The sequence below is a fragment of the Pelodiscus sinensis genome, chromosome 1 (genome assembly GCF_052426305.1).
Source record: "Pelodiscus sinensis isolate ZL-2025 chromosome 1, ASM5242630v1, whole genome shotgun sequence".
Classification (NCBI taxonomy): Eukaryota; Metazoa; Chordata; order Testudines; family Trionychidae; genus Pelodiscus; species Pelodiscus sinensis.
Genome location: NC_143052.1, coordinates 313,470,293 through 313,493,734, shown reverse-complemented (window position 1 = coordinate 313,493,734; position 23,442 = coordinate 313,470,293). Strand labels below are relative to the sequence as shown.

The window sequence follows — 23,442 nt, the reverse complement described above, 5'->3', positions numbered from 1 at the left end:
ATGAAGCCATACACTGGGAGCTTTGACAAGAGTGGCTCAACAGGCTGAGCAGGTGCAGAATGACTGTAGTGTGTGCTTTTGGCTGTTAGAAACATTACCAGTGGTCTTTTAATGGGAAACTGACCCTGGACAGAAATCAAATCTCTATGCTTATTGCCATGTGCTGTACGTTCCATAATATTTGTGAAAGGTTGGGTGAAAGCTTCACTTAGGGCTGGACTGCTGAGGCTGAGCACCTGGAGGCCAAGTTTGAACAGCCTGAAAACAAGGCTATTAGAGGAACAAAATACAGGACTATGTAGCACTTCAAAGACTAACAAGATGGTTTATTGGATGATGAGCTTTCGTGGGCCAGACCCACTTCCTCAGATCAAATAGTGGAAGAAAATAGTCACAATTTGGTATATATGGTTGTGACTATTTTCTTCCACTATTTGATCTGAGGAAGTGGGTCTGGCCCACGAAAGCTCATCATCCAATAAACCATCTTGTTAGTCTTTGAAGTGCTACATAGTCTGGTGGAGCTGAAACAAAATACAGGACTAACACGGCTACATTTCTATCACTATTAGAGGAACACAACGTGAGGCCATAAGGATCAGGGATGCCTTTAGGCAGCAATTTGATACTGAAAGTGGCATCTCTGGTCACTGAATAATTATCTGATACCCCATATAATTTCTCACAGCTGAAAATTTAAATAGACAATTTTCTGCTGAAATTATATAAACAAGTTCTGCCAGGACTATTTCTTTGATTATCATACATTGTTAAGTGTAGTAAATCCTATCCTCGATCTCACTTCTCCCTTAAGGTCTCTGTTGGCCAATATTGTGTTGCCTAGATTAGTGTTTCTCAACCAGTGGTACAAATACCCTTAGGGATACTTGAGAGAAGTCTGGGGGGCATGTCAACACAACCGAAATTTGGAGAAAACTCAATTTTTGTTTTAAGTTTTACAGTGCTTTATTATTTTTGTACTTGTTAAACCCAAACATTTCATTGCATGCCCAGCTACGATTAAGTTGTTTAAACAAATGTGTTGCAATGATAGAAAAAAAAATTGTCTGAAAACTGTAGGTACTGGGGGTACTTATAATTTTTTTAAAGGGGGTATTTATACTTTTTTGTGTGAAAAGGGGGTATTTTATTTAAAAAAAAAAAAAAAAAAGGTTGAGAAGCCTAGGTAGCTGAAGTGTTTCTTTCTTTGTTTTTGTCTTCTAGTGTGCTTTTACTGCTAGATGTCTGAATTTCTAGGATGTTTGTTTTTAGCATACTAATCCTGAGCCATGGTTGGTCTGCTGATTTTATCAGATAGTCTGTCTTTGTAACTTTTCAAGAGTATTGATCAGTAGAATAATATTAGCAAAGTGCAGGTCTTCTCGCTTTTCCCATGTTATACCAATGTTTGTATTGTTGATACCCTTCTTCATTATTCAGTCTATGGCAATACCAAACAGTGGAGGTAAAACACAGCCCTATTTTATGGCAGAGTTTGTCTGCCCTATGTGGTTGTTTATCCTTACAGAGCAATTTGCTCCTCTGTACATGGTCTATGTGACAACTTGAACTGGGATTCTGTAAGACTGAAGAATATTCCACGGTGTATCTGTACAGGCTGTTCAAATATCCCACTGAGCCGCCTGCCTCTCCCCTCTTCCACCTTCTCCCCCTCCCCCCACCCGTGCTGTTGCTTTTGACACAGAGGCAACCGTGCGGGGGTGCATGTTAACCAATGAGCTTAGGCTCATCAGTTAATCATGTACACGGTTACACTTTCTATTCCTAATCTTGGACTTCAATTAGGGATGTTAAATATTGGTTAATTGAATAATCGAGTAACCTCATGAATTCTTATTGGTTAGTCGACTTTTCTATCGTCCATGGGGCTGGGTCAGCAGCCAGTGCACTCCGGCCTTACTCCCAAGGAGCCTCCTGCCACTCCACGCTGCTGCCTCTGATAAAGAAGCAGTAGCGCAGGGTGCCAAGTGGGAGCTAGACTGCAAGGGGATCCAGTTTAAAAAACAGCTCCCCTTGCAGACCCGCTGCCTGTCGCCCTGTGCTGCTCCCTCTGATAACGAGGCAGCAGTGCAAGGTGGCAGCAGCCCCTGTCTGGGGAGGCCTTGAGCCTCTGACTGGGCAGGGCTGATGAATCACCTGTGAAGCTGTGCTGCCCCGATGGTCCTGGACCCATTGTAAGCCAGGACTGATCCAGGCTGCTGGCCAGCCTGCTGAAAAATTTACTGGTGGGGAGGGCGGAGGGAAATGCATGTAGTCTATAGCATTAACCTATAAGCTTTTACTTATCAGTTAATCGACTACACTATTACATCCTTAGCTTGAATGCTTCTCTAAACTTTGCACACATTTCCTTTCTTCTGGGGTGGTATCACCCAGCAAAAGGCTTTCCTCTAAAACTAAGTTATATAACTTCTTTCCTGTACTTGGAGTCAGTAAGATTACCTTTGATATTCTGACAATGATTCCATCTTTTCACTGGCTGTTAGAGGGTTTCTCTTTCCTGATCTTTTTTGAGCATTGTCTGTTTTATGGTGATAGCAGAAATGTAGAAACTTGATACTACAATTTGATCATCCCTCAATGCTTTATTCAGTTTCTGAACTGCAACCTGTATTTTTGACATCTCTTTTGGGCTGATGTTAGAATCAACTTGATTCAGTTTGTGCATTTCATCAAAATCTGGCATTGAAATGCAGCTTAGTCTGTTGAGAATGTCTTTGACATGTTCTGCCCGTTTGTTTTCTTGGCCTACCTCAATTGTAATCTTTTGTTTCTTGTTGGTTTACTGCCTTCTGTTTAATGTAGATCATTTTCCATTTGAATTTCAGTTTAGAAATGCAAATATTTTGCTGGCTGCTGACATCTGCTGTTCAAAGTGCCCTTAAGGCTTGGATAGATAAACCTGACTTTTGAATTAGTGCAGCTGTGATTGATTGATTTAGTTTAACATTTTTCCATATGGTGAATTCCATGTCTTTTTGTATATGTCTTTGTAAGGAAACTGGGTGCTTGCAAGAACTAGTTTGGACACTGAATTTAGTTTTAAGAGCCTCACCATTTTGACTGATAACTCCCAACTCATACTCATCATTTCTCTTTCTATTCCTCACCATCACATCCTACTGTAGCATTAAAGTCACCCATCCCATGGAGTAAGTCATGTTTTGGTATTTTGCCAATCCTCTTTGGAGGCAATTTAAGAACTCATCTTTATTGTCATCACTGTGTTCCTCTGTCAGAACATAGCACTGTATGATTGACATGTTTAGGAATCTGGTTTGGAGTCAGGCATATATGATGCACTGGTTTATATATTCCCAACTGATGAGTTGCCTAGAATCTGCCCTAATGAGCACTACTCCGAATGTTTGTCATCACTATAACCTGAATAAATTAGATGAGCTTCAAGCAAGAGATGCTACTTCTTCTTTACACCTGTCAGTCTTCTCTCAATGGTGCCCAGAATTTCAAGTAAAGTTTTCCATCTCCCTCATGATCTTTGATACTTGAAACATCATTATCATATTTCAGTTACAAACTTTGAAGTGTTTTCTTGCTGCCAGCATCAAACTTTTCAGGGTCCTGGTTTCCCCAGACTTGCTTTCACCAGGAGCCTTCATATACCATGCCAGCTCTGCAGTGCTCTCTGCTGAGTAGCCATTTTTACCAGAATGTACTTTAGTTCTGTTTCTATAATCAGCTTTTTATGAGGAAAGATGGTTAACCTTTCACTCAATCCTCCCCAGTTTATTCATGCTTGAGATGGGCAATCACATTAATGTGTAGCAGGCCAGTTTAACCTACACTGTGCAGTGCTGAAATGAAAGACACTATATATTTTGTAAGGTATGCTTGCATCTCTTTGATCATACATTCACCAGTCAAGGAGAGGGACTCTCAAAACCCTACAGGCTGCAGCCTCCTAGCTCGTCTCATATCACAAACACACCTCTTCTAAATGACTCTAATGTATTCACCATTCAGTAGAGCTACATCTAATACAAAGAATTCAACTGGGGAGCATATGGGTAATTCACAATGGGCAGAGTTAAAATTGTGTGGACAAGTATCTCAACTTTGTATTTTTTTTTCACAAGTTTTAAGTTTTGCTGAACGTGACATTTGGAGGGTTAGAAGATACCACTGAGCAAACTTAACTCTGTATTAACAAATGTTTTTGCCATTTAATCTTTGACAGTTCAGTGCCTTGTTCTATTACTGCGGATCCTCACAGCCAATAAGCTTACCTGAGTTTTCTGTTTCATTGTAAAGGTGCTGCTGCTTGTACAGTCCTTATTGATCCAGTCTATCTGGTTTACCTGCTTGCTTTATAGTTTCTGCATATTTGATTCAAGGCTTTAATTTGATTTATCAACTCATACTTTCTGGACTGTACATTGCAGTGTCTTGTCACGTCACATAGGAAATGTTCCCTCTTGCTTCATCTATTCACATTAACCTCAATTTCTTTTGTTGAGGACAAAGTCTGTTTTTTACTTCTGTATACATCTTCTGGCATCTGACTGAAAGCACCATCCCCTGTCCATGGTGGCCTGGGCTAGCCGCGGGCTGAGGCTCCCCTGGCAGCAGCCTCTGTTGGCGGCAGTCGGGGCTGGCTGCGGACAGGGGCTACTGGACCCAGTATGAGCTGGGACTGAGTAGTGCCAGCTCACGTTGGTCTGAGACCGCTGTGGCTCTGCATTTTAAATGTAGTAAGAGCCAGGCAGCTCTTATGACATTTAAAATGAAGAGCTGCAGCATCCCAGACCTGGTGTGAGCCGGGACTGCTCAGTCCCAGCTCACGCTGTGTCCTGGACCTACCCCACTGCAGCTCTGCCTTTTAAGTGTAGTAAAAGACATCTGTCTCTTACTACATTTAAAAGGCAGAGCTGTAGTAGTCCCGGAGCCAGCACTGCTCAGTCCCAGCTCATGCTGGCTCTGGGAGCTACCCCTGGTGTGGCTCTGCAGAGCACTTCCCTTTATTGACTAATTGTGTAGTCAATACAAATTGTATCAACTACACAATTAGCAAAATGCATGCTCCTTAACATCCTTACAGGTATTCCATGTTTTAAGGGAACATTCTTATAGAAGTGGATTATACCAGTGGTAATACTATTTCTATAAATAGAATATTGTGGCAGCATTCACTGGAGCAGTAATGGAATGAACCAAATTGATCCTCATCAGTTTTTCTGGTCTCCCATGCCTTTGCATTCTATGCAGTGCAATTGTCACACTGCAGGCTAGTGATATGTGGGACATTTGTTTTATAATACTACACTTGACTCTTTATTTTGGTTTGCTTTGGTTTTCATCATAACTCTATTATGTGTATATATATATAATGATAATCTCAATTATTTCTAACTTAATGAAAAGATATTGACCTCTGTTTTTCTTCCAATATTCTTTTTCCATTAATGTGCATATTGAAGAACATGAAGATGAATCTCCAATGAGAGTCTTACATGACTTGCATTGTGAAGTCAGGACACTAAAGGTAATGACTGACTCATCACTTGCTTGTCAAATTATATAGTAATTTATGTTTTTATTTTCCATAACTTTACAGATACTATATTAAATATCTTAGTTATAACTCATAAAGGATAACAGCTCAAAATTTACTTTTTTTCTTTGAATCCTAATTATTTGTTTTCCGAGCTAATTACTTAGTAGTAAATTCTTTGTATATGGAGTTGATGAATTGAATTCATAATAAAACAATTTGTGCATATAACAAGAGGGAGTCCAGTTTTAGTAAGCAAACAGATCCCAGTTTTGGGCTTTCGGATGGTGGCTAAAATGATAAAAAGATTTTTAAATATAAAAATATTTTGTCTACTGACTCATTTTGTATTTAGATTCTGAAATCACAGATTCCAAGATCAGAAGCGAGTTTTGTGATCCTCTAGTTTGACCTCCTGTATAAGACCGGCTATACCACTTCCTGACAATGATTCCTTGTGCAGATCTTTTAGAAAAACTTCCAATCTTGATTTTAAAATTAGCAATGATGGAGAATCCACCATAACCTTTGGTAAATTGTTCCAGTGGTTAAATTGACATTTTAATTGACAGTGTGCTGAAGTATTCCACAGTCCAAAATGTCTAACTAAAATGTTTATATAGAGAGTAAACTTTAACACTGATGGAGTTCAGATTAGATATACTAATATATACCCCAGTAAACATGTTCTCTTGCTATTGAGTTTTATGGTGAACTATATAAAAATACAATGGAAAATATGGAAGAAACTTATTGTCTAATATACTTGAACCTCCATAATCTGAGTGTCCCTAATCTGGGAACACCCACGGTTCGGACCATAGCAGAGGGAGGAAGAAGTGGCTCTGCACGCCACTGCTCACCTTCCCACCCACCTAATGGGGGAACGGTAGCACAGCACATCTCCTGTGATTTTTTTTTTTTCCCCTGCCATGGGGGAACAGCAGCACAACGCTTCTCCTGAGGCTTTTCCCCTGCTGCTCCCACAGTGAAAAAGGATGGTGCCTGGGAATAGTGCAGGGTGAAGAGCCATGTGTGCCTCCAGGAGCAGGGTGCCTGGTAAGCAGCCTATCCCTATCACCTTCATGTCCAGACCTGGCACCTCCATTCCTCTTATGCATCTTCCATCCCTCAAACCCCACACCCCCATCTTCAGCACGTTCCTGCACCCTCCCTCCCAAACCCTGTGCCCCCACCCCCAAAGCAGTCTTGGGCCCTCCCTCCGTGCCTTCCAGACCCTGTATGTATTGCTCTGTGTTACATGAGAAATAAAAATTCAGTACTTTGCAAAATATTTTAATTTTCAACTTCAAAACAAAAAATATGCATGAACATCAATCGTCTGGAAATTTTCATAATCTGGCATAACCTATTTCCCAGCCCATGCAGACTGGGAGCCAGCAGCCCACCCCTTTTGCTTATATGATGCTGCCAACTCCCAGCCCACGCCCATGGCATGGGGGCCACTCCAACCTCATTGTGGCGGCGGGCAGAGGGGGCTTCTCTAGCTCTAATACAGAGGCAGCAAGTAGGGGGCAGTGCATGTAGTTGACAGGATTAACTGATAAACCCAGGCTTATTGGTTAATCATGTAGTTGTCTATACGCTGACATCCCTAGGCTGCAGCAGCTCTCTGCATGCTGTGAACAGGGGGCTGCTCTCGTCCTGGGGGGGCTGTTCTGGACAGGGGCTGCTCTGGGTGTCCGTATCAGCCCAGCATGTTGTAGCCAGGGGCTGGTCCAGTTGTCCTAAGATGGCTGCTAGATAATCTTCCCACTAAGTGGAACTGATCATTTTAATTCTGTAAGATGTAATTGTACTTATTGTATGATGCTCTAGAGCCTTGGATAGGCACCATTATTATTTTAAATTTTGTAAATAAAACTATTTTTTACAAAAACCTACATATTGTACAAGATCTACTCTAGGTCAATTGATTTTATAACCGTTTGAATCATGATTTAACTCCGCAAACAGGATATCTTTGTTTTAAATAATTGATTTTAATTTAATTTTGCATTTTGCCTTTTAATTTTTTTCCTACAGAGAAGTTAATTCTCATTGGTTGGCATAAACATTTAAAATCTGTTGCTTTACAAACAAATGTAGCCTTTGCACTAAATTTTGTACTTTTTGGTTTTGCTAATCAAAAGAATTCATTATATCTGTACATGTTTAGTTAAACAATTGTACAGCTTTGCATACATTTATTGAAATTCCTATTTTTTATAATTTAAAATGATGAATAACATTTTGATTTATTAGATTTTTTTTTTTACTCGAGATTCGTGTTTAAGCTTCATTTAAATGGAGATTGGAATTCAATTAATGTATGAAAATTCATTAGGTTTCGTGTCTCCCCTGCAGATCACAGGCAATGGGGTAGTGGTGGGGCAGGAACTGCAAGTCCTTCCAACTCCTGCTATTTAAAAAGCTCGCACCTTAGCAGTCACCCGGAAGGCACCGTGAGCCCTTTAAATAGAAGCAGCTGAAAGGGCTCTCAGCTCCTTGCCCTGCTAACACATTACCTGGCAGCCACTAGGAAGGCACAAGCCCTTTAAATGGCAGGCGTTGAAAGGGATCGCGCCTCCCCAGCGGCTCCCAGGCAATGCTTTGGGGGCGGGAGCTGCCCCGGGCTAGATGACAGGGCTGGATCTGGCCCACTGATAGCCTTTTGCCCAGTCCTGATGTATAGGTACCTAAAGATACTGTTAGATGCCTAGTGGATTTTTCAAAAGCATCTGAATTCCCATTGATTTCAGTCCTGCTTTTGAAATTCTTTTTAAGCAGCTAACTACCACTTAGGTGACTGAATACCTTTGACTACTTAGCCCTGAATCCTTCAAGTTTTTTAGAATTAGTAGATCAGTTCTGCTACATGGTTTTTATTCATGGGTCAGAAAAAACAAGCTTTATTGTTTTAAGGAAAACTGCACATGCTGGCTAACTTGAAACAAAAATAATCGAAGGAAAAGCTTTTCTGCACAATGGAAAGTTTCTTACATTTGGAAAAAAATAAATTAGCTCCATTGCAAAGACTGAAAATCATGGAGTGTTAATACTGTACATGACTTTGAGGCATATGTATAAAGTTTCTGTTGGCATCAAAAGTTAGCTATCTTCCCATGATTCCCATAATTCAAAATGCAAGCACTCCCTCATTAAAATTGAAGAGCTCACTGATGCTGCATAATTCATTTAAATTATTTTAATAAGTTCTAGTAGGTTTAGGCCATAATAAGTGGTCTTAATTTCAAAATTCATTTTAAGCATATTTCATTTTATACATCAGATTTCTTAAACTTCTATTTTTATTCAAGCTGCATGTACTCAAGATTAGACCTCTCCACTGAATTAGGTGGTATAAAACCTTTTTGAAAGATATCAGTAAATAATGATAATTCAGATGACCCAGGAAAATGTCAACCAAAGCCAAGTGTGTTCAGAAAGGAAGATGTTTAAAGACTGTTTAAAAAATTTGCTTTTGTTTATTAGATAGGTATTTTCAGTGATGAGTCTTTTGAATAAAAGAAATCTTTATTTAAGATTGAATACACTCCCCCACATGATGAAGCATACAATATACATATTACATACTTTATTCTCACGGATCTGTGAACAAAGCTATTTGTAAATTAGCATTTTAAAACTTATGCTTATTTTTCTTCAAAGGGTGATGTTAACGCTATCCTGGATCAGAATCGCTCTGAAAGACAAGAAACTTATGATTTCATGAAGGCCATTAAAGTACTGATGCAAAGAAATACAACAGATCTTGAAAAAATAAGAGAACTGTTCCAGAGATACGGTTATAAACCACTTGTTATAAATAAGTCAGGTAATACTACTTACTTGAAAATACTGTAGACCCTTTGAAAGATTTCTGATTTAAACAATTCCCTAATTGTAAGCATCACCGTATTAAAGAATAAGAATCTGACAAAGTAGTTTTTGCCCATGAAAGTTCATGCCCACATAAATCTGTTAGTTTTTAAGGAGCCACAAGACTCCTTTTTGTTTTTGCGGATACGGACTAACACAACTACCCCTCTGAGCCCTGTATTAAAAAAACAGACCAAATATGTTCATTTTAAGAATTAGTTACAAAATATAATACAGGCTTTGCCAAATTTCTTTGCATTAAAACTTCTAACAGCGGGCTTATTCATAAATCCTTGAAATAATATGCAACTTGAATTTTTTTACCCTTGTAGCATGGATGAATTAAATATCACAATAACATGCATAGAATTACATACCCTGACCTTGTAATCTATCTTTCATTTCAGGTATCATTAATATGGACCATAGCAGTCTTTGTTTTACAGTACTATCCAAAAGATTTGAATTCCCATTGTGCTGGGTGCTGTAAACACATAGATAAAAAGACAAAGGTTCTAGAGTTAAATAAAGATCAGCTGACTTGGTTTTTAAACATAACTGTGGTGTCCTATATTGAATACTAACTGGTATTTAACGTTTTAACATGCTAACACGTCATCTTAACCCAATTTGTTATCCTAGCGGAGGCTTTGTCTACATGAGCTATTACCTTGATTTCACTTACATAAGTTCATACCAATGAGTTGAGTATGGATGTAAAAATGTGACACTAATCACTAAAAATCAATAGTTACATGCACTGCTGGCTCTGCAGTATAAAGCTCAAGTAAGAACACATAAGAACGGCCATAGTGGGTCAGACCAAAGGTCCATCGCGCCTGCTATCCTGTCCTCCAATAGTGGCCATTTTAACCATCGGGCTTTCTTGCTCAAGAAATTCATGTTGCCTGTCTACACTAGCCTCTTGCGCAAGGACAGTTGCGCAAGAGGGCTTATTCCTGAGCAGGATCATCATAGTTCTTGTGCAAGAAGCCCTGATTTCACACATTAGAATGTCAGTGTTCTTGCGCAAGAGCTCCCCGCCAGTGTAGACAGGCAGCAAGTTTTTGTGCAAAAGCACCTGCTTTTGCACAAAATCATGCCAATGTAGACACAGCCCGAGTGGCTGTTTTCAGGGAACTATTCACAATGACTCCAAGATATCTCTCTTGAGTAGTTGTAGCTAAATTAGTCCCCATCACATTGTATGTATAGTTGGGATTATTTTTTCAAATGTGCATTTACTTTACATTTATCAACATTAAATTTCATTTGCCATTTTGTTGCACAGTCACTTAGTTTGGTGAGGTCTTTTTGAAGCTCTTCACAGTCCCCTTTGGTTCTAACTATCTTGAGCAGTTTGGTATCATCAGCAAATTTTGCTACCTTCTCTGTTTACCCCTTTCTCTAGATCATTTATAAATAAGTTGAATAGGATGGGTCCCAGAACAGACCCTTGGAGGACCCCACTAGTTACCTTTCTCCACTCGGAAAACTTACCATTTATTCCTAGCCTTTGTTTCCTCTCTTTTAACCAGTTATCAATCCATGAAAGGACCTTTCCCCTTATTCCATGATGACTTACTTTACTTAAGAGCCTTTAGCTGGGGACCTTGTCAAAGGCTTTTGGAAATCTAAGTACATTGTATCCACTGGATCCCCCTTGTCCACATGTTTGTTGATCCCCTCAAAGAACTCTAATAAGGCATGATTTCCCTTTACAGAGACCATGTTGACTTTTCCCCAACAAATTATGTTCATCCATGTATCTGACAATTTTATTCTTTACTAGAGTTTCAACTAATTTGCCTGATACTGATGTTAGATTTACCAATCTGTAATTGCCAGGATCACCTCTAGAGCCCTTTTTAAAGATTGGTGTCACGTTAGCTATTTTCTAGTCGTTAGGTACAGAAACTGATGTAAAGGATAGGTTACAAACCACAGTTAATAGTTCTGCAATTTCCCATTTGAGTTCTTTTATAACTCTTGGGTGAATGCCATCTGCTCCCAGTGACTTGTTACTGTTAAGTTTATCAATTTGTTTAAAAACCACCTCTAACTACACCTCAATGTGGGAGGTGCAAAGCCTCCCTGGGAGCAGAGCCAGGACTACTGCCAGCCCTCCTTCCAGGAAGGAGGCTTCACTTAGCAGTGAAACTGCCTCCCAGGGAGTGGGACTGGCAAGGGAGCTACTCCAGCCCCTACCAATTAACCAGCTAACCTTTTGCACCCTAATTTGTGAGTACTTTTATGTTGGTTTGAATGTGTTTGATTTTACTATCTTGAAAAAAAAACTGAAATAAAGCTGGTTTAAACCAAAATGATTGCCCACCCAGGGACTTGTGCCAGTTCAATTACATTTTTAAAATCACTGTTAAACCAGTACAGCTGTTTTGCATAGACAATGGCTTAGTGGTGGCTGGTTGTCTTCAGTGATGTTTTAACTTTCCCCAATCTGCTCATTAGTGATATAAAAATCCCAGTAATGTTTGAAGATTAATATTAAACCCTTATAGGTATTCTATTAAACTTTAAAGAAAATCAGTAAATGTGTAAAAACTAAAGCACTTTAAAAATGTCACCACTTGCAAGCCTACTCCTACTTACTAACAATTGAATGGCTTTCTTTTAGGTGTTACAATTTGTGAGAATTTGCAAATGTTGTTTTCTTGGAATATCTTCATTTCTGAACATAACATTATAGGATTTGGGCACTCGGTTACCTTTATGATAGGATCTTCTTGGTCCCTCTTGGATTTTGTTAAAAAAAAGTGACTTAGGCACATTTTCCTGATTTTATATTAATTCTTTGTCAGTGTTGTTTTTCTCAGGGGCATTCAAGAGTTGCTATGCTTTCTTCTATAATCTTTCTTATTTCTCCAAATAATGTTCTCCAAATTTCAGAAAACGTCTGTTTCTAACCACCTTTCCATTATAGGGTTTCATGTAGCTTCCATTGGCGGCACCTAATATCAAGAAAATATTTATTTAATTTTTCAAATACATTACCTTTTTGTTTAAAAATGACTGCTGTTCTCTCTTCTCCATAGCCCTCAATATGTAGATACATATTAATTTCCTTTTTCTAGTTTTCAGATGTTAGCGATTATGTAGAAGAGTTAAAATATTCTTGAAATAAGTACACCAGGAGTTCCTTCACAGGATTTTCACTTTTACAAACATAGCCATTGACTGCATGGCACTTCTGTACAAGAGCAGGGGACTATGCCAACAGGTCTGATTGTAGAGATTAAGGAATAAAATGAAAATAAGTCTAGAACTACAAAATAAATCTTGTTTTCTTAGTCTATAAAACAGTTCTTTAGTATTCTGAAATTTCTGAAGTATCCTTTGTTTATAAACAGTGGAGGAAGAGGAGGAAAAAGAAGATAACCATGCATCTAAGGTATCTGACCAAGCTAATTCTGATCAAGAGAAAGTGGAAGATATGTTGAGCTTTCCTACTTGTTTTGGGAAAACAGCAGTGCCTAAGGATCCCCTACGTAATCCACAGCTTTCAGATTTTGGTCTTTCACAGTATGCTTTTTCCAGAACTTGGGATGTGATGGATGTACAATCCCAGATAAATATGCATAAAGAAGATTCAAAAAATAGAATTCCAACTCCCAAACAAACTCCCAAAACACCAAAATGTACATTAAAGATGGATGATTATGACTGTTTAACTCCAAAGCTTGAACACTTTGGCATCAGTGAACATACTATGTGTTTGAATGACGACTATACAATGGCACTTATTAATAAAAAAGTTCAGACAAGAAAAAAGTAAGCAGATGTTTTTAACTTCAAACTATCCAATGTTTTCAGTAGTAGATTCCTCTGCAATTGTACTAGTTTCTTATTTCTGATTATAGGTGATCCTTTCTTTCACATAGATTTCCAGCTTTCTTAATGTTGCTTTTAAAAAAAAAACCTTTAATATCCAGCTCTCTCCGTTAATATATACATAGTATCTATAGTAATATTTGCATAGATTAATAAGATTAGGACTTTTCAGCTTAAAACAGAGATGACTAAGGAAGGATACAATAGAGTGCTATAAAATCGTGACTGGAGTGGAGAAAGAAAATAAAGAAAAATTATTTACCTGTTCCCATAACACAAGAACTAGGGGTCACCAAGTGGAATTACTAGGTAGCAGGTTCAAAACAAACAAAAGGACATATTTCTTCATACAATACACAGCAAGCCTGTGAAACTCCTTGGCTACGTCTACATTGGCCCCTTCTCCGGAAGAGGCATGTTAATTTCCAACTTCAGAATAGGGAAATCCGCGGGGGATTTAAATATCCCCCGCGGGATTTAAATAAACATGGGGAAAAGCCGGAAAAAAGCGTCTAGAATGGCACGATCCTCCGGAATAAAGCCCTTTTCCAGAGGATCTCTTATTCCTACTTTCAAATACTTTCAAATAAGGGCTTTATTCCGGAGGATCGCGCCAGTCTAGACGCTTTTTTCCGGCTTTTCCCCAAGCCGGAAAAAAAGCGGTGGCCATGTTTATTTAAATCCCGCAGGGGATATTTAAATCCCCCGTGGATTTCCCTATTCTGAAGTTGGAAATTAACATGCCTCTTCCGGAGAAGGGGCCAATGTAGACGTAGCCCTTGTGAAGACCAGGACTTTAATGGGATTCAAAAAAGGACTAGATAAATTAATGGAGGATAGGTCCATCAATGGCGATTAGCACAGATGGGTAGGGATGGTGTCCCTAGTGTCTGTTTGTCAGAAGCTGGGACTGGGTAACGGAGGTAGACCATTTGACATTGGCCTCTGTCAGAACATGGGATGCTGGGCTAAACAGACCTTTGATCTGACCCAATTGGCCAGTCTTATGCCTTACCTCTTTGCTATGCCAGGTACCGCTTAATTAAATTGCGTCTTCCTGCAAATTTTGTACCTTTTTAAAGATTTAAAATTTTCTAGTTTGTGTGTACCGCATGGCGGAATCCTTGGCTTTCACAACCCTTCAGATATTAATAAATATTGTCCTGTGCAGTAGTCATTACAGAACTGATTTGAAACTATTTAAAGTTAGCACTTTTAAAAGCAGTTACTAGCTGCAATGTAATCCTGTATTTGTTTTTGTTGGGGTGGGGGGTTGTGCTAATTTAATTATCTTAATTTGTTTCATTTGCCCTGCAGAATAACAATCTTCTTGCACTCTCTTTTCTGAACTCTTTCTTGCCATGTTTAGATTGCATAAAGTATGCAGGAAGACTTTGCATGCTTTTAACTAAGATTTAATTAGTTTAGTTTATTAATTTAATGAGAATAACTTATATTAAGAGTAAGATCTGTATAGCCAAAGTGATACAAGGTAGATTTATTAAATGTCATTTTTAAACATCTATAACTTAAAATGGTTTGACTGATTGCTTAAAAATAATTCTAGTGTATTTCAAGTATTTCCCTATTTTTTTAGCTACAGATACTTTTCCTGTGCAGAGCTGTAAGGGATATGAAACTGAGTCTTTTAATAAAACTCTGGTTGCAGTCTTCATGGAACTGCTATTAGGTTATATTACACTATTTAGCCACTTATCACTCAGACAACTTGATGAATATTTCTCAAGTCTTAAGGGGAAAATTCTCCTTAGTTTTCTGAGTAACTTTGGCAACATTTTTATATATATATATATATATATATATATATATATATATATATATATATATATATATATATATATATATATATATATATATATGGGCTGGACATGGCTACAACCTTAAAAGGACTTACAATCAGGAACACCACTTCAGGTATAGTTATGAGAATTCCTCTACCAGATAAGTCATATCAGCACGTGATGTTTCAGAGGCAGGATCAAGAATTCCTGATTGATAATTATGGAATCCCTGACCATAGAAAAGTGGCTCTAGTTTTCTGTCCTCTGTCCTTTTTGTTATTGCCAGTCTTCCTAGTCTGTTGTATAGACAGACTCTTTCAGAAAGAGGCTGCAAGCGGGTGGGGAGAACAAGCGGCGCTTCAAAGTGGCAGCACCGCATGGAGCCCAGGGTCTGCCGCTTTGAAATGCCACATGGAGTCTGGGATCTGACACAAGGCTCCATGCAGTGCTTCCGCTTTGAAACACTGCAGAGAGCACGGGGCCAGTGGGAGACTGCTTGAGTCAGCTGCTGGCCCCAAGCTCCCTGCAGTGCTTTCACCTTTGAAAGGTGTAGGCACCCTTATCGACTAGTCAATGCAAATTGCATCGACTATTCGATTAGCCGATTATTTTACATCCTTAGTATAGATTTCAGGCAAGAAGGAGAGATGATGTAAAATAAAATGAAGTATGGATTCTAAAATCAGACCAAGTGTGGAACAAGACAACCTGAAACTACTTTTAATTCTCCCTCTCCCCCTCCCTCCCAAATAACTTGGTTTCAGATCTCTTGGGCAATTAATAAGGCATCGATAGATTTGCTGTTTTTGCACACTATGAATTGCAACATTTGAACCATAGATTTCTTAGCGGAAAAGAATGTGTGTTCATGTATACACTGCCTAGCACACTGTGACCCACTTGACCAGGCCTCTTTTTGTGCTACTGCTATATAAATGTTTAATATTTTGACAGTATATCTTTAATCATGGGATCATAGTCATGGTTTCTTAATATCACCTTTGGTGTATTTTAATCCCAATCTTTAGTTTTCCTAAGGAAGATAATGATAATGAAATGTGTGTGGCATCATCAGAATCCAGGGAAATCATGAGTACTCCTGGACCAGCAATGAAAACACCTAGCAAGAATGGTAAATTCTAATTATTTGGAGTGAATAGATGTAATTTTCCATTAATTCTGAAGTAAACTTTCTGCGTTGTCCATTCAGGCTCAATACTTTTTTTTTCATTATAAGGGTTCAGATAATAATTTTTAAAGGGTACAAACCTAGGTAGTTTAGGCAATGTATAACTCTAGCATCCATACTTAAAGATAAATATTTGCTTCCTCTTCTACCCTCCAACACAATCATCCACAGAAACCAATGTTGTTTTGTGACTTTCACCTTCAGAACGTAATTTTTGCTTCAGTAATTTTAATATTATTTCTTAAAAGCTTAAAAAAACAGAAATTAAGTTGCACTAGAACAAGCTGACCAGATACTATGATTTTGGAACTTGTTCAAGAGTAGCTGTACAGTATCTTAAAAGATAAAAATGAGATACTTCAGAAGGTATATGAAGATCTAGAGCAAAATTATATACTCAGGTATTTAGAATTTGGAAAAAATTAACTTACATTTATGTAAAAGCTTTGTTCAGAAATATGATGTAGATGTGTTTTAAGCAAAAGAAATGGTTCTTGAATGTGGATGTTGCTATGGATTTGAACCTAGCATTTGTAATTATATTCCATAGCTGGACTAAAGCTTGTAACCTTAAATATCTTATTAGATATGTCTTTATAATGGTAAAATGGTTAGCTACAGCTACCTCTCTAGTTCAGCACCCTAGGAACCTGACCAGTCCCAAACCTGAGAATTTGCCTAATTGTAGGAGGTCAATATTGTTTAGCAGCTTTACCAACAGCCCTACTGGGGGCTTAAAAGACATTTAGGACTACATTTAGAGTTAAACAACAACACAGATCACTGACAGCCAGGGCTGGTGCCCGTAAACCTACTTTACGGGACAGTAGGAAACTTGGCCATGCCTATGATAAGTGGACATCCAGTTAACTAAAATCATGCCATATCACAGATGTTGCTAGTCCAGAAAGTGCTGGACTAGAGAGTTTCAACCTTTAGTATGATGATTTCATGCTGTTTTGAGATGTATAAATACACAAAAATTGTTACTAGTGTCTCTTAATACTGAATTGTGAAATTGAACTCATAGATGCCCGGTCTCTTCAAGCATGTAAAATTATTACTCATCTCTATTATTATTTCAGCTGTTGATTGCATGGCTTCTCCTTTGATACCTGTGTTCTGCACCCCTGGTTTGAAAATTCCTTCCAGAAAAGACGTCTTACCCAAATCCCCAAAGACGAAAGAATCAAATACTTCTAGTCATACAGTAACACCCACTCTTCCAGACTTTGAAACAGGCTGGCTAAAACCAGAAATTAATGTAAGTGCTTAAATATCATTTTAATAGCAATATTTATTCTGATACAGGTGAGAAATTACATAGATACAGTGTTTAAAATGAATCAGTAATGGTATTCCCTTCCCACATTGCTTTTGTGGACAAGTGTATCATTGTAGAATCAACCTCTGTAACATCAACTTTAGACTGCTATTAATTACTTCATTTGTCTAACAAAACTAAACTAGTTGAAGACCTGTTACTATAAGTTTGACTTATCATCTTTTATACAGCCATTAAAGGGAAACAAGGTTGAGTCACTGCCAGCGATTGATGTGAAACATAAACAACGCATAGAAGATTGTGCTCCTTCTATTATAAGTTCTGACAAGTCTGTTGAACACCTTGGAGGACCATCTCCTCCAAAAATATCTGACTATGAAAATCTTCTTAATACTCCTCCACCTCCGGAAATTACGAAGATACCAGAAGACATTCTACAGGTTGTTTTACTTGCTTCTTATGTGTGTTTGTGTCTGGAAGCTGCATTCTGTTATCAAAACAATGGAAATTCTTTGCTGCTTTCAGTTGAAAATGTATAAACCATAGTAATGCTCTGAATCCTTGCCTTGAAAACTACTCTTTAATCTCTTTAATGTTTTATTTTAGATATTATGCAAGTATAATCCAAAAACACACACACCTAACTTAATGAAAAAGGAGACCAAAACGAGAATTACTACAACATTTGAAAGCAATATCCCAGATTATTGCAACAAAGAGAACAGGTGAGAGTGAATTCCTCAGAAATGGAATTGATTTAATTTTTAGGGAAGTATTTGGAGAACATATATTCATTTAGAAATTAATACTTACTCTCAGATTAGCTACCAAAGCTACCTTCTTTGTTGTGTATGAATAAATGAGAAGTATTCGCTATACAGGCAGTCCCCAGGTTACGTACAAGATAGGGACTGTAGGTTTGTTCTTAAGTTGAATTTGTATGTAAGTCGGAACTGGTACATAATGTAGGGGAAACTCTAGCCGAACATTTCTCCAGAGCTCAGTTTTATTCTCCCACACCTCACTTCCCTCAGTCCTTTATTCTCAAGCTGAGGTGTCTGCTGAGAAAAGCCGCTTCGCGTCTCCCTGGCCTGCTGGGGGGAAGCAGCTAGTGCGGGGTTGCCTCACCCCGTTTGTAAGTAGGGATCCGACGTAATTCGGATCCTTGTAACCCGGGGACTGCCTGTAGTATTTATGGTGACTATTGTAGGGTTCTTTTTCTACTTAGTCTGTCATTTATACAAATATATATTTGTGTACCACCAATTGGTTATTTATTAAAAATGAAGCTGAGTAAATTCCGATAATTTAAAATTATCATGTTCAATTGTAGAACTATCAAAAATGAAGGGGTTGTGATCTGGCAAATATACATCAGTGATGGGGAATACACAGTAGATGTCCATACCAACTGGCCAGCACTGTGGCATTCTAGCAATTAAAGAAGCATAGAATCATATGACTAGAAGAATACAGGCAGTCCCCGAGTTACGTGGATCCGACTTATGTTGGATCCGCAGTTACGAACAGGGATTTCTCGCCCCGGAGGACTGGAGCGGCGGGACACCTGGTCCCGCTGCCCGCCTCCTCCGGGGCGAGAAAAGCTGCTCCCTGGTCTGCTGGGGGAGCCAGCAGACCAGGGAGACGCTAAGCAAAGCTGCTGAGGACCCGGCCGGACCCGCGGCGCTTCCAGCTGATCTGGAAGTGGCCGCGGATCCGGCCCCGGGTCCTCCGCCGCTTTGCTCAGCGTCTCCCTGGTCTGCAGGCCAGGGAGACGCTGAACAAAACCGTTGAGGACCCGGCCGGACCTGTGGCGCTTCCAGCTGATCTAGAAGCGCCGCGGGTCCGGCCCGGGTCCTCCGTGGCTTTGCTCAGCATCTCCCTGGTCTGCTGGGGGGGGGGGGGGCACTAGCTGCGTCCCCCCCCCCCCCCCCCCAGCAGACCAGGGAGACGTGGAGCAAAGCCGGGGGCCTGTGGTAGAGCAGGTGGGGCGCTGCCAGTTGGTCCCGCAGCACCGCTCCTTGGCGCTACTGGACCAACCCGGCAGCACCCCAGTTGCTCTGCCCCAGGCGTCCTGATTCAGCCGCTGCTGATCAGTTCCAGCAGTGGCTGAATCAGTACGCCTGAGGCAGAGCAGCTGGGGTGCTGCTGGGTTGGTCCAGTAGCACCGAGGAGCGGCCGCACTACTGGACCAACCCAGCAGCACCCGAGCTGCTCTTCCCCAGGCGTCCCCAAGTCAGCCGCTGCTGAAACTGACCAGCGGCTGACTACAGGAAGCCCGAGGCAGAGTTGCTCTGCCCTGGGCTTCCTGGAATCAGCTGCTGATCAGTTTCAGCAGCAGCTGACTTGGGGACGCCTGGGGTTCTTAAGTTGAATCTGTATGTAAGTGGAACTGGTGTCCAGATTCAGCCGCTGTTGAAACTGATCAGTTTCAGCAGCAGCTGAATCTGGATGCCAGTTCCGACTTACATACAGATTCAACTTAAGAACAAACCTACAGTCCCTATCTTGTACGTAACCCGGGGACTGCCTGTAATAGATATGTAGCCATGTTAGTCTGGTCTAGCTGAATCAAAAAACAGGACTAACAAGATGGTTTATTAGGTGGTGAGCTTTTGTGGGCCAGACCCACTTCTTCAGATCAAATTGTGGAAGAAAATTGGCACGACCATATATCCCAAAGGATACAATCAAAAAAATGAACACACATGAAAAGGACAAATCAAATTTCAGAACAGAAATGAGGGGGGGAGGTAAATGTCTGTGAGCTAATATTAGAGGTGATAATTGGGGAAGCTATCTTTCTAATGGGTAATGTAATTACTCTGAACTGTCATTCATGCTTAAATTTGACACTTTACACCTATGTCTTAACAAGGACGCTAATTACCTTACCCATTACAAAGATAGCTTCCCCAATTATCACCTCTAATATCATTAGCTCACAGACATTTACCTCCCCCCCCCCCTCATTCCTCTTCTGTTCTGAAATTTGATTTGTCCTTTTCATGTGTGTTCATTTTTTTTGATTGTATCCTTTGGTATGTATGGTCGTACCAATTTTCTTCCACAATTTGATCTGAGGAAGTGAGTCTGGTCCACGAAAGCTCATCACCTAATAAACCATCTTGTTAGTCTTTAAAATGCTACATAGTCCTGTCTTTTGTTTCAGGACTAGAAGAGAATGCAAGAGGTCATCTAGTCTAGTCTCCTGCATTCATGATAGTGCTAAGTATTATCTAGGTCAGGGCTGGGCAAAATACGTCCCGGGGGCTCAATCCAGCCTGCCAAACCACTGGGTCCGACCCACGGACCACCCTGCTGGGACCCTCAGGCACACAGCTGCTGTGGTTTAAAGTGTAGTCCGTGCAGCTCTCTGCTCTACAGGCAAGGGAATGGCTTTGTGTGATCTCCCCGCCCCCAACCCAATCCTCCGCTCCTATATTAGCTGGACACAAGAAGCTAATAGGAGCTGAGAGATTGGCCTCTGGGATGATGGCAATGCAAGCCCTTTCTCTCTCTTCTCCCCCCACCCCTGAGAGCCACAGGGTGGGAACAGTCTGCAGTTTCAAGTGGTCTGGGGCTGCAACAGGCAGAGAGTACAACCTGCCTTGGGGGTGCTGAAGGGCTACTGGAGTTTCCATCCCCTTCTAGAGCCTCTCCCCCAGGCTAAATCCTCTCTTGTGCCCATATCCCTCCCTGACCCTACACCCCAATCCTCTGACCCAGGTCACAACCCCCCCTCCTTCACCCAAACTCCCTCTGACCTAACACCATCTCCTGCACCCCAGTCCCTTAGCTTGTGTGCCCTTCTGCACCCAACCTCTATCCTAGCCCCTGCATCTCCACAGAAAAGTGTGGCCCTTGACACTTTCCAAAATCTTGGAGTGGCTTCCCACCAAAAGTTATTGCACATCCCTGATCTAGACCATCCCTGAAAGGTGTTTGTCTAAGCTGCTGTTAAAGAAGCCCTTAAAGAAGACACAGGACAGATTACTGAACCCTTCCTAAATAGCATGTATGTATATATTGCACATAAAATTACTTTGTCTGGGAAAATTGATAATGGAGACAGTAAGTAGTCCAGAAATACTTACGCCTTTCTTAATCAAGAACGCTCCAAGTATCCTTTAAATGTGCAGTCCAGGGACTTAATCAAAGCTAATTCTTGTATAAAAGAGAACAGGAAAAAAATTAATGTAATAAAACTCTCTAGCTTTGTTTTCTTTAAGGGCTCTTTGCCCACTCCCTGAGAAACAAAGCCGTAGTGGTTTCTTCTGACCTTGTTCTATTCATGGTTGGATCATTAAAATCAGGCAAAAGAAACCTCAATCTTTGACTTAAAACAGAGGTTCTCAAACTTTTTCTTTCTGAATCTTTCCTCCCCCCCCCCCAATATGATATTGTGGCCCAGCTGTACCACAACTGTTTTTTTTTCTGTGCATATGACAGGCAGAGAGGGCTGTTAGGGGGAGCAGGCAATTGCCTGGGGTTCCATATCTTTCTGGGTGGCTATGTGGTAAATTTTTCAAGCTTCAGTCCCAATGTGGCAGGGCTCAGGGCCCTGGGCTTCATCCCCACCTGGTGAGGTTTTGGCTTTTTGCCCTGGGCCCCAACAAATCTAACACTGCCCTTCTTGGCAGATCCCCTGAAAACTGCTTGCAGCTCCTTCAGGTGAACCCAGACCCCTGGTTAAGAACCACTAACTTAAATGATCAGCTACACAGCCCAACTATTATCTTTTGAATTCTACAACAACTAGCTTGTGAGCAATCCATATTTTGAAACATGTTTGCCCAATATATTTGAGCAGTTCTGCATAAATTAGTAAAAATCCTCTTCAGATTGATCAGGAAAAGGATAAATTATTTGTGACAAATAACTTGACTTACTATGAATCTCTCACAGGATGATATTCCTCTGCTTCAGTGTTCTTCATTGTGCATGTTACTTACTCTGATATTAAACTTGAATTTGCTACAGATTTTAGGGTATTGTTGAGAAAGACAAGTCCTCTTCAGAGTTAAGGCCGTCATACCATGGTATTCGTGAGAGCCCTGAACGAAACGGAGAACACTCTGGCCTACTGGCCTACTTCAGCTGGTATGTTTGAAATTGCCATCAGCCATATCACTGGTATTAGATGGAATAAAGCTTTAATTTAGCTGGACTTTTTCTATCAAGCAAGATTTACAAAGAAATGGCTCTTTTGAAGGCTTTGTTTGAAATTACAACTTAGTTTCCTTTGTTGAAGACACTATGAAGTTTTGTTCTGGATATATTTGCAGAGGATATTCTGAATCTATCAAATGAAATGATTGAGAGTGAGCTTAGATATGGTTCTGGATTTTGATTCACATTCTTGGATGTTGTGATTCTTACAGAGCTTAAAATGTTGGATGAAATAGAAAACAATGGAAAAAAGACATTATATAATACATATCGCTATCTCAATTTCTAACAACTTTCCTCGGGTCCCAAAGAACTAATTGTGCAAAACGCTCATGGAAAAAAAAAGATACATTGTCATAACTTTGCCTTTCTTCAACAAAATACATCTCCATGGCACTAGCTACAATCTTGAAAGTGGAAAGAGAAAGGACTTCATATATATATATATAGGACTTGGAGTAAAATCATTTTAATTAATAATTTGTACTAAACCTGGTATTAAAATGAAATACTGTCAAAATATATGTGTGCTACATTTTTTGTTAGTGATTATGTGCTACAAAGACCTTTGGGGAATAATCACTTGGTTAATTCAGAACTGGTGATGTATGTCTCATGACTATTTGTCTGCTTACCTGTATGTGCAGTACTGTACACCAAAGAGAAGAGTGATTTGAATAATACACTAAATTGAAATTTCAATATGCTGCCTCAAATGAAATCTTTCACT

The 23,442-nt window shown here is 39.9% G+C and overlaps 1 protein-coding gene across 4 annotated transcripts in view; it reads left to right on the top strand.

Moving 5' to 3' along the window:
• SKA3 (spindle and kinetochore associated complex subunit 3) overlaps positions 1-23,232 on the top strand; it is a 32,995-nt gene extending 9,763 nt beyond the window's left edge. For 2 of the 4 annotated variants that reach the window (XM_089775596.1, XM_089775597.1), the window contains exons 3-10: positions 5,460-5,524; positions 9,206-9,371; positions 12,784-13,204; positions 16,095-16,198; positions 17,341-17,519; positions 17,771-17,980; positions 18,147-18,265; positions 22,524-23,232. In XM_089775596.1, the coding sequence (XP_089631722.1) occupies positions 5,460-5,524; positions 9,206-9,371; positions 12,784-13,204; positions 16,095-16,198; positions 17,341-17,519; positions 17,771-17,980; positions 18,147-18,265; positions 22,524-22,530 (1,271 nt within the window). In that variant the 3' untranslated portion in view covers positions 22,531-23,232. The remainder of the gene's footprint in view (positions 1-5,459; positions 5,525-9,205; positions 9,372-12,783; positions 13,205-16,094; positions 16,199-17,340; positions 17,520-17,770; positions 17,981-18,146; positions 18,266-22,523) is intronic. The other 2 variants (XM_089775598.1, XM_089775599.1) reach the window with 2 other exon arrangements.
• The last annotated feature ends 210 nt before the right edge of the window (positions 23,233-23,442 follow it).